The sequence below is a fragment of the Ammospiza caudacuta genome, chromosome 1, assembly GCF_027887145.1.
Source record: "Ammospiza caudacuta isolate bAmmCau1 chromosome 1, bAmmCau1.pri, whole genome shotgun sequence".
Classification (NCBI taxonomy): Eukaryota; Metazoa; Chordata; class Aves; order Passeriformes; family Passerellidae; genus Ammospiza; species Ammospiza caudacuta.
Window position 1 is genome coordinate 68,855,237 of NC_080593.1, and position 11,122 is coordinate 68,866,358.

Consider the following 11,122-nt stretch of genomic DNA (forward strand, 5'->3'; position numbering starts at 1 on the left):
CAAGAACTGGAAGCTGGTCTTTTAGAAGGACTCATAACAAGAGTGCAGGGTCTATCACTAATAAATATATACATTTGCAATAGCCTGACTATTTGCTGTGCTGCTTTGGTTTTGTAAACCCTGCAGAACAGTGCTGAGGGAAACAGACTGGACTGCTTCTGACCTTAGCTACGTATTTGTCCCTACAACTCACTTTAGACCATGGCACTTATTTGGAAGGCAACTCATGAATTTCAAAAAGGTCCTACTAAGCAGAGCTCTTCATTAAAATAATTTTAATAGTCATTAACTATTAAAGGAACAAAGGAAAATAAAAGGGGATAGTGCCTTTGTTTTAAAATTATGAAAACACTTCAAAACACAGATTAATTGCTTTTACTTGGGATGTTGAAACGGCCTGTTGCTCTCCACTGTCAGGAGAGCCCTAGGAAAGGCATAGCATCTCCCAGTCGTCCTTGTGTACAGGAGCCACCCTTTTCAGTGCATGTCAAGGCAGAACTCATTGCTCCCTTGCTATTCCACCCTCCTGCTCTCCCTGAGAAATGAGAGGACAGCCCAACCCCTGCTGCCACTGGGATTTGGGCAGGATAGCAGCTCAGCCAACACCTCCCTGCTGAAAAATATCCCAACTGAGCTAAATCCAGTCATTACTGTTGAATCCCCAGTGTCTGAACTGGGATTTGTGTTTAACTGATGAGCAGTACCCGTGATCCTTACAAGACCCCCAGCTCTACTGAAACAAGAAAGAACTACTCCTGCTTTTCCTTTAAAAGGGACTGAGAAACGTGTTCAAGGCCATATGATGAGTTATGAGCATAGAGACAGACATGTCAGCAGTGCCCACCTCCCCAGAACACAGCAGGGCTGGGTACTGCTGGCACCAATTTATTCAAGCAGTCAAAAAATTATCCTAAGGGATGTGTTTTGAATACACCAAATATCTTCTCTAAAATACCTTCAGCTTGCACCCTCACAGCCCACTGTGGGAGCTGATATCACTGCAGAACCCAAGGGGCAAGGAAACCAGCTACCTTCTGCTTTCTCATTTGCCTCCTGCAAGACCTGCACAGCCCAGCACAAACACCTCCACTGTGGGGGCTGCTCTTGTGTCTGCCTTTGCTACTGCACATCCAGAGCTGCTGGGCTATCCAGAGTGTGATACAGAAGCAGGGCAAAGGAGACACAGAAACACATCCAGCAATTCTGAGGAGCCTTCCCACAGCTTCACAAATCCCTAAGCTTTGGGAGGTTGCACAAAAAGGTTGCTCTTGTCCTGAAGATACTATTTAAAATTAATTAGAATACTCTTTGTAAAATTTTCCAGGCCCTCCACAAAACTTCCAGCCCTTTAAAAATTCAAAGCTTTTTAGTTTTTTTTATTCATTCAAAAAATGGAGGAAGCTTTAGAAGAAAGTCTTTTAGCAGATCCAGAATATTGAATGGTTCCTGTAATTCAACAAGAGCAAAAAAAAAATGTGCTTCTTTTTCTTCACACTTCCCATCCCCCTCCACACAAACCTGTTTGAACAAGCAAAAGATTCATAAAGGGATTACCTGGTATGCCCAGGGTAGGCAAGTCAGAAGAAAAACCTGACCTGGAATCTGCATTCCCAGCACAGAGCTGCGCATACCACCGCCCATCTGCCACCACCTGCCAGCTGGGTGTGTGTGTGTGATGGAAAATACAACGGCACAAAGGTGGTGAATCACGACATCCATCAGAAAATAACCAGGAGTTGAAATGCTGCAGTCCAGCTTTCTCCCTCCTGCCTCAAAGGAGGTGAATACAAACTGTCAAATCATCAAGAGTTCTCCCCGTATGTCTCTGCTCTAACTAGAACCAGTTTTGGCACACCACAGCCTCACCAAACTAGTCTCATCTGCCAAGTATGCACATAGACTAGGGCTTCCATGATGGCTGGAAACCTCAAAAGACCTCTGCAACTGGCACAATCAGGTTCTAAATACCATTTAAAATGTGCAAAAATCTAGTAGTCACTAGAGAATTATTGAATTGTTAGGACCCCCGAGGCTTAGTGCCTTTGCAGCGCGCAGGGTTTCACAAGGGATCGTGCCACACCTGCTCACAGCAAGTCCTCATGCATTTTCCCAGCGGTATGAATCACCAGGAGCGACAGAACGGTTCCCAAGGGCCGTGCCTGCCCGATGGAGCAGGCTGCTCACACGCTGCCTCTCCCACCTCCGCCGCTGGGACAGGGAGGTGCCAAACGCCGGCTCCAGCCCGGACCATGGAAACACACCTCTGCTGCTCCACAGGCAGCAAAGCCCCTGCTCCTGACAAGAGGCTCTCACACCTGCACGTCCCTGCGAAACAGAGACCTGGGAAAGGCTCAGCCTGGGTCTCCTCTCACGGCGAGGCAGCATTTCCCTGCCAGCCTGAGCGCGGCGCAGGCTCCGCGGCAGGGCAGGTGTTCCGCAGCAATATTCAGACACATTCCTCCCTCCCTCCCTCCCTCCCGCGCCGTCTGAGCAGTCGGAGGGAAAGCTACCACGCCAGATCTACCACCACTCAGCTCAGCCAGGACTCCACAGATCCTTGCGAGGCTGATGGGAAAGGCAAAAGTGTGGCTTTGAGTCGGTTTTCTCCACGTTTACTTTGTTTCTTGGCTCCTCAAAGTAATGCCAGGGCAGGGCAGGTAATTGTCTAACTCCTTTTCTAAGCACAGAAGTTACATTAATCCTTAAGTAGAACTGTGTAAATTAATTTATGTTCATAAATTCAGTGACCGTGAATCCTAGGCTATTTTTCCCCCCTAATCTCAGCAATGACAAATAAAACTGCACAGCTTTGCATTTTTTTCTTTTCTCTCATGGTTTATCAGATTTTCTATCTCCATAGCAAAGACATTGATAAATATTTGACTGATGAATTGGCAGTTTAGCAGCGTGTGAGTCACTGTCAAGCTGAGTATCTGTACTCCGGGCCAAGCTCATCCAAGTTCCCAAGCCAGAAGAAACAGGGAATGTTGTAAAAGCACCTTGCTGAGCCCTAAGGGTAGGGAGCGTCCCATATTGCTCTGTGAGTAATGTAATGCTCAGCACAGACTTGTTTGGCAGAATACGCCCCAAAACTTACAAGACTAGACCCTAACTTGAATCCTGCTGCATTTAAAAATTAGGGTAGAGTGATCTTCCCCATGGAAAAAAGAAGCCTTCGTTTTCTGAGTTCAGTAGATGTCACTAAACTTTGACACTGAATATGTCAGGCTAAATGTAGTCAATAAAACCAGTTCAATAATGATGGCCCTGGTCCCAATAGCACAACATGCAGAGCATTTAGTGGATTTTCTGCACACAAACACGTACAAAATCTGGCAAAACTGCTTTTTTCATTAACTGACAATAAACCACTTGTTTTGAGATACATTTTAACGTGTATCAGCCCTGCTTAAAAATAAACCTATGCAACTCAGTAAGGTGGCAAACACACATACTCTGTTGCAAAAAAAATATTTGAAGTATTCGGGATGGTCAGATTTTTGCACATAAAACAATAAGTAAATGCTTTTTTTAATTTTTTTTTTTTGTCATCTCAATAATTACTGTCTTTAGTTCCTCTCGGAAATCTCACAATAAAGTGAACAGGAACTTTCATTGCAATCTCCTTGCCAGACATACCTCCCCAGAAAGGAGATATGAATATTATGTTATAAAAAGCAAATTAAAGAATGTTGATATAAGGTTGTTAACCTCTCAATCAGGTCTGTCCTTTCCACCCTTGCTACACCACCACTGAATGCTACAGAAAGAAGAGCCTAACAAACTACAGACAGGCTTAAAATATGTAACTGTAACCAAAGAATGCTAAATTAAAGGAAAGCACTTCTCCTCTAGTGAAAGTTGGGAGTGATATGGAAATCACCCTGCTGAATCCAAATAGAGTCGCAACAGTGAAAAGTGAGGGAAAAGAGAACTGCTGGGATGTAACACGCGCTGCCATTCATTTTTCATGGCTGTCTCTTGTAAATAGGTAAAGGTAAGTAAAGGTAAATCTTGTAAAGGTATTTGCAATGAAGCATGACCAGCAAAACAAATCCTCACACAGGCAGCGCAGAAATGGCATTTTGGAGTCCTAGTGTGTGCACTCACCAGTGCTACAGTACTGTATTGTTCTTATTCTATAGCAATAAATAGATAGAATCATACTGCTGTATTGGTAACTGGATGTGTTCTAGCTGCAACTCATTGTAACTAACTTACCTATGCACACAACAAACTGAAAGTCAAACAAAGAACTAAAACTAAGAACTGGGCAAAGTAATAAAAAATCCGTAGAATGCAAGAATTTCATTCATTCAGTGGTCCTCTAGCAACTGGTTTGACTCACATAAGCTGAACGCTCTGTGCTCTCTAGGATAACCCTAATTCTCTATGGCCACTTATGGATCTGCTTAATTTTAAAAAGCCTGCCTTTTCTCATCTGCTGTTTATTTACTATGTATGTTTAATTCCCACCCTTTTGCAATCTAATTATGTACTATCCATAAAATTAGGGCTTAAATTCTAATACAGCATACATGACAGGGCTTCTGCATCAATTTCTGAGTCACTGGCATCCATAATGAGACAAACAGACTTAATACAGCCATTCCACATGCACAGATCAGTCATCACCAGCTGTGCTTTGTGATGGTGCTGTACCATACATCAGCACTGCTTCCTTCAGTGACTCTAACTGCTGCCTGCTTTTCAGTCCTGTGAACTCCCAGACAAGGAGACAAATGGAGAAGTCTTCATGATTACTGCACTCTGCAGAAAGTCCTTGTCAGACTTGATGTGCCCAGATTGCTGCATCCATGAGAACAGGCATTCTCCAAGCCAGGATTCACAGCTGGCACCCTGCCTACAATATCTTGACTGTTCTCACAGCACCAGGGCAAGCAGAAGGTTAAAAAGGTAGGAGGCAAGGAGAGCAGACCGGTGTTGCTTGTCATTTATCTCTGCCCCTCTGCCACCAAATGTTAGGGATGGCTCCATAAAAGATCATGACTTAAACTCCCAGGCCTCGCACAAGCTAGAAACAAACTCAAAAATTAACAAGAGGACATTTCCCACTACTTAAAATGGTTTTATAGCCCTAGTTATGCAACTAGTTGGGGAAGGCAGAGCCTGGGTGTACGGGGTACAAAGCAATTCACTTGAGTTCAGCTTGTTTTGCGTCACTGAGCGAAGCAGGGGTTTATCAGCACAGACCAGTTGGGTCAATAGAGCCAGCACCGACCCATTTACAGCCCTCAGTGCAAACGGGAGACATCGCTGCTTTTAGTCCTGCTACTCTCTTCAAGGAGAGTCACCACTAGAAGTGTTTTTTTTTTTACAAGTTCTTCGCTTGCATTTAAAAGCCTTTTAGAGAAGTTAAGACGCCTCAGGGAGGAACAGCAAAAGGAAACTTGCGAGCTCGCACATCTAGGGAATCCCACCGCGAGCGGGCTCACGGCAGCTGTCCAGGGCGGCCCCGAGGGAGCGGGACCGGCAGGACCCGCACCTACCCGTATCCATCGGAGGCGTAGTCCCCCCCGTAGGTCTTCTGGTAGTAGTAGGTCTTGTGGGAGGTGTGCGTGTGGGTGCCGCCGCCGCCGCCGCCGCCCCCGACATGGGAGCTCATCTCGTAGCGCAGGTCGGTGCCCGACTCGGCCCGGGCCATGCGGCCCAGCGTGTTGATGCGCGGGTGGGAGCCGCCGTTGACGCTCATGGCGGCGGGGGAGCCGCCCGGGGCCGCGCGGGGCGAGCGGCAAAGCGACGGGGACACCGAGCCGCACCCGACGGCACGAAAAGCATTCACGGCCGGCAGCGCCCGCCGCCGAGCCGCCGCTCCCTCGCGGTGCGCCGGGGAAGGGCCGGGAGGCGGCGGTGCGGGGGCCGCAGGTGAGGCAGGGCAGGAGCGCGGAGCGGAACCGGGCGGGCGGCGAAGGCTGCTGGCGGCGGCGGCAAGAGCAGAGGTCCCGTCCCGTTCCGTCCCCTCCCCGCCGGCGGAGGAAAGGCGAGGCCACACCTTTCCGTGGTGGTTTTAAGCGGCGCTCCTGGGCGTGGGGCCGCGCCTCGCCTGCGCGCTCCGCGCCTCCTCGGCGGCCGCCCCGGGCTGGGCCGCGGCCCCGGCCCCCGCCCCGCCGCGCTGCCGCTCCCCGGTAGCCGCCCGGCCTCTGTCACCGCCGCACCGGTGTTCGCAGCACCTCTCCCGGTGCGTGTGCCGCCCTCAGGAGTCGCCAGCCGAGGTTGGAGTCCGCTGGAAACTCCCGACCTGTGTCTGCCCTGTGTCTGCGGGCTGGGCTCCGAAGCCGCGGAGCACGGAGCGGCTGGTCCGAGGGCTGGGAGCGCTGCGGGGAGGATGGACAGGGCCAGAGTGCCCTCGACGCCGAACACCTCCGTGCCTCTCCGGAAAGAACCCGGCGCCTGAGCGAGGCAGCGCTGGGTAAATCGGCACCATTCCGTCGAGAATGGGTCTGCTCCACTGGCAGCTGCCCTCTGCCCTGCTCAGCGCAGGGTGTTGATACACGTCGGGAAAACGATGTGTGTGTTTCATCAATTCCAAAATACACAGGGTCCCACATTCAGGAGGGGGCTTTGGACACTCCAAGCCCAGAGCATTTCTGAAAATGGGCTGAAATTTGTGCCCCAGTGCATGAAATGTTGGACTGGTGCTATGCTCTGACTGCATTTGTTCTGAGAAAGAAGATATGCAGAAACAGGCATTTAAACTTGTCTTTTCTCCTCAGATTTTCTTGATTCCTGCCTTCCAGTGCTGTGAAAGTTGTGTTTAACTTTCAAATAGGCTGTATCTTAGGAGACAAAGTCATTTTAACACATCCATGCCGGTACAGGGTGTTGGCAAAGGCATTTGCTGTCAGATGCCCAGAGGGGCCTTTGCTGCCAGGCAGTGACCATCGGATTAGTCTCAAGTCTCAACTGAGCACCAATTCTTATCTAGTTTCAGTGGCACTGCCTCAGCTGGTCTGGCCACTTGTCCATGGTGTTGGAAAATGAAGATGGCCAGTTTTTAAGAAGCAGCAGTCACTCATGAATAACTGTGCCAGGCTTTTCTGAAGTACTCCTGAGGCTTCCATCCCATGTGCAGTACCTGAGCCAGCCATATCACCCACCTGATGCTCTGTGACAGCACACCTGCTGGAACATTTTAAAATTTGTGTAGCAGCCCATACCAGGCATAAATTCTTGAACCTGTTTCTGTCTTTTCTGCACTCCTCATTTTCCTGCTATTTTAAACCCAAGTGATAGGTCATGGGACAGTAAGTAAGAACTAGATAAACCTATCAAAGGACAAGATTTCCAAAACTATTCAAGAGAAAACTGAACTTGTGCAGTTTTCCCGAGCACCACTGAAACTGCTGGAGGTCTGTGGGAGCACCATGGCACAGGGCACATGAGAACCTGCCCTGCTGCTGGAGGTGATGGGCAAAGTGTGGCACAGAGGAGCCATAAGAGCTCCTCCAAGCAAACGTGGGGTTGCTTGGTCCTGAAGAACATCCTGGTGGCACCGCCCGGAGCTGTAAAGAGCGCTACGAAGAGGCAGAATGCAAGATGGCTTATTATATGTGAAGTCATGCAGGGACTTTTATATTGTAATATATATGCTGTATTATATGTAACATGAATCACTGCATATGAGTGAATATATATATATATGTATACAGGCATACTTATATATTTGGGTATATATGTGGATTTGGGATGCTGTTTTGAATACAGATTACATCTGCACGATTGGATGGTTTGACATTACATTTCAAAGCTGTAAGGGAGCAGAATACAAAATGAGGATGAGTAAGAAAAACAAATATAGAGGCTTAATGCTGTAAAGAAGGAAGGAAAAAAGTAGAAAACAGATGTGGAATAGGCAGGAAATGCCAAATGAGGGAAACTTGAACTTTGTGCTTTGACACTCCAGTCCAAACTTTTTGAAACGTAAATACAGAATTAGTACCACAAATATACATAAAAGTCAAATTTTTGCATGGTGGTGTATCAAGCCAGGCATTTGTATTCAGACATACAAACATGAAGCTTTTTTTTTTTTTTTCCCAGCAAGCCCCTTTGAAAGCAGTCCATTTATATTTAAGCACAGTTAGGGATCCAAAAGTATTATACTGACTTGAGGTTCTTGCTGAGTTTTAGCACCACCTCCCATCAGCCCCACCCTTCAGCTTGGGCTGGTGTGCCAGCTCAGTGAGACACACCATTATCTGTGATGGAGGTAGCGTGTGTGAGATACACCCAGAGGCCTGGATGAGTCACTGCTACCTGGACACGCAGAAAAATCCTTAAATACATTAATAATGACTGGGTTCTGGTGGTCCCACTTGCACAATTAGCCCCACTGAAATGACAATGAGAGGATAAGACTGAGATGATACTGTAAGCAGCACAGTTCTCCTATCTCAGATGTTTTTATAGAGAGAGAAATGAAACAAATAAATTTGCTGAAGTAGTCAATGTTTCTTGGGTGTTTACCCTAGCTGGACTCAATTACCTTGAAGAAGTCACATAGATATTGCTTGAAATTCATCTAAATGCATGAAAATATCAGCATAACATCTGGATGATCCCACTTAAATCTTGCTCCACTACTCCTGGAAAGGCCCAGTCCTGACGTACCTAAGGCCACATCCTAACTTCCTTGTTTTTCTTTGGTATCAGAGAGTTTTTGAGTGCAAATGGCCACTTAACTGCAAACAGCAGTCTCATGGTGTCCCTCCCTCATGGTGTCCCTCCCCATGGCAGCAGGATTGGAAGTCACTGACCTTTAGAGTGCCTTCCCACTCAAACCAAACCATGACTGTATGATTTTCCCTCCAGGGAAAACTACATGCAGGACTGGATAAAATGCAGTAATTTGGAGTTTGTAGTTCATCTCCCTTAGCAGAGTTCTGTCTCCTAAGGTAAGGATCTGTTAAAATTGTGCAGATCTTAGGAGCCCCTCTTTCAGCAAGTTAGTCTAAAGGAGGTACAACATTCCCCACAGGCACCTGAACCCAAGCTAGAGCTGGGGTCCATGCTGCAGCCCTGTTTCCTGATGTGCCTCCCTTAGAATTGCAGACACCGTGAGGATATCAGGAGGCAGCAGTTCCAAAGAGGCAAAATGTCAGCAGCTGATGACTGCTTCAGTAAACAGAGGGAGTCTCCTTTATACATAATATTACTACTAGGCCTATCTCTTTAGTTTTAATAAAAGGCTCCTTTCCAACCCCAAATGGTGGACCCAAAAGCCCTATTTTAGGCTTAGGCTGCTGATAATGGATCTTCACTCAGGACACTACCTGAACTGAACTTAACATGCTGTGTTGGTCCCTGTCTATGCCAGGGAAACCTCTGTATTTTATCTTAAGAACTGAATTCCCAGGGGCACACTGAAATTCCCCTCAATGGTTTGTTAATTCATTGCTGTTGGCAATAGTTGCCAGCCTCTCCTATTTCACGTGGCTTCTTCTGAGCTTATTTAATGGCATCCTCTCTTTAATGCCCTCCTTGCCTGGATAGAAACCAAATAAATTTAAAGTAGCTGAAACACATTGATAACCAGTGACATCTGACATTCAAAGTGCAAATCTGAATTTGACTTGGTAACTGATTTCCATTATGGTAGCTTGCAAAAAAAACAGCTCTGGCCTTCCAAACACATCAAATCATCCAGGTAAACCAGTGTGTGACACTTGTGTTCCTAACTCCTACAGCTTTGGGCAGTAAGGACAAGTTTGCACGTGCAAGCCACTAATCTGGTGATGTGCCTTTGTCAGGTGCTCAATATGCACCACCCTGCTGTGCAGGGGCTGCCTGGGAAGAGGCAGCTTGGGCTGAGTGGCAGCATCCTCAAAGTCCATGTTTGTGATGATGTGAGAGTCAGTCCTGGGCATTTCCACTTCCTCCCTTTCCTCAGGCAGTATTCTCCCCAGAAAACTCACAGTCAACACTCCAGAGTCTGAGCTGCTCTATGCACATGAAAAGAGGCTGGTGCAATTAGGAAGACCCCTGAGCAACATAAGGCATGGTCCAAAATGTCATAAATAACAAACTGAGAGGTCTCAGACAACTTATTCAGCTGTATCCCTGTCATGGGGAAGATATACCTTAAATGCACTCAAATGGTTTCTAATTATGGGCAGGTTTACAGGGCCCTGCAGCAAAACGCACTTTAAAATGTAGATATGTCCCACTGGATGTTTGGAGAGTTTTTGGAGGGCAGGGTACGATTGATACAAGGTGCTCCCTGTGAGCCTGTGTCCAGTCCAGTCCAGGACTGCCTGCCAAGAGCTGTCATTCCCAGCTTCCTAAACAGCCACTGTGCTCCTTTCAGACAATCCCTGGAATAATACCACCTCCCACCCCAGTCTCTGGCAGGGTTTAAAAAAAAAAGCCTTTGAATTCATCAAGAGGAGTGAAGCTTAGGACTGCACAATTCTTTCTATACCATGCAAAAGTAGAGGGTGTGGTAAGGGATGTGTCAGCCTTGCCAAACCTGACTGACTACTCAGACAAAAAGTTTCAGGATGCCTCCCTCTTCAGCTCCAGGTGGAGGAGACCAGCAAGGGACATTGTTTTCCCAGCATGGTCCTACTGTGACCCACAGAGCATGCACACAGTATTTCCACACAGCTCCTCATTTCATGCTGCTGCAAGTAGAGCATTCAAACAGTGACTGTACAACGTAAAATATTTAATGTTACATTATTATGGTTCCTTTAAAGTCTCACTTCACCATTCTGTTTCTTTCACCAACACCTGGTGATATTTGCTAGAGCTTGAGAGGTTAACATATCTCAAGATTCCTAAAAGTGCTGAGAGCAGTACAAAGCTATTTCTGACTAATTATTCTTCAGTATTTGGACAAAAATCTTGGATCAAGCCACACCCCTTGCATGCAAAATGCATTCATTAATGAATTATTTTAATAAAATATGAACTTTTGGCAAGGTGCATCTACCCCTTGTTATTCATACAGTTTGATAATTGGTGTTAGATACTACAGAGTTGTTCAACCACACAGCACAAGGTGAGAAGTAGGACATCTCTCAAGCTCTCAAGGGATCTTTACATTGGGGCTGCTCTAATTACCACCCAGATGTCTTCAAGCCCACGGGGATAAGGAGCA

At 46.9% G+C, this 11,122-nt stretch overlaps 1 protein-coding gene across 3 annotated transcripts in view; it reads right to left on the minus strand.

Annotated features, from left to right (window-relative positions):
- DSP (desmoplakin) overlaps positions 1-5,980 on the minus strand; it is a 39,139-nt gene extending 33,159 nt beyond the window's left edge. For 2 of the 3 annotated variants that reach the window (XM_058820754.1, XM_058820739.1), the window contains exon 1: positions 5,511-5,980. In XM_058820754.1, the coding sequence (XP_058676737.1) occupies positions 5,511-5,713 (203 nt within the window). In that variant the 5' untranslated portion in view covers positions 5,714-5,980. The remainder of the gene's footprint in view (positions 1-5,510) is intronic. The other variant, XM_058820747.1, reaches the window with a different exon arrangement.
- Between the last annotated feature and the right edge of the window lie 5,142 nt (positions 5,981-11,122).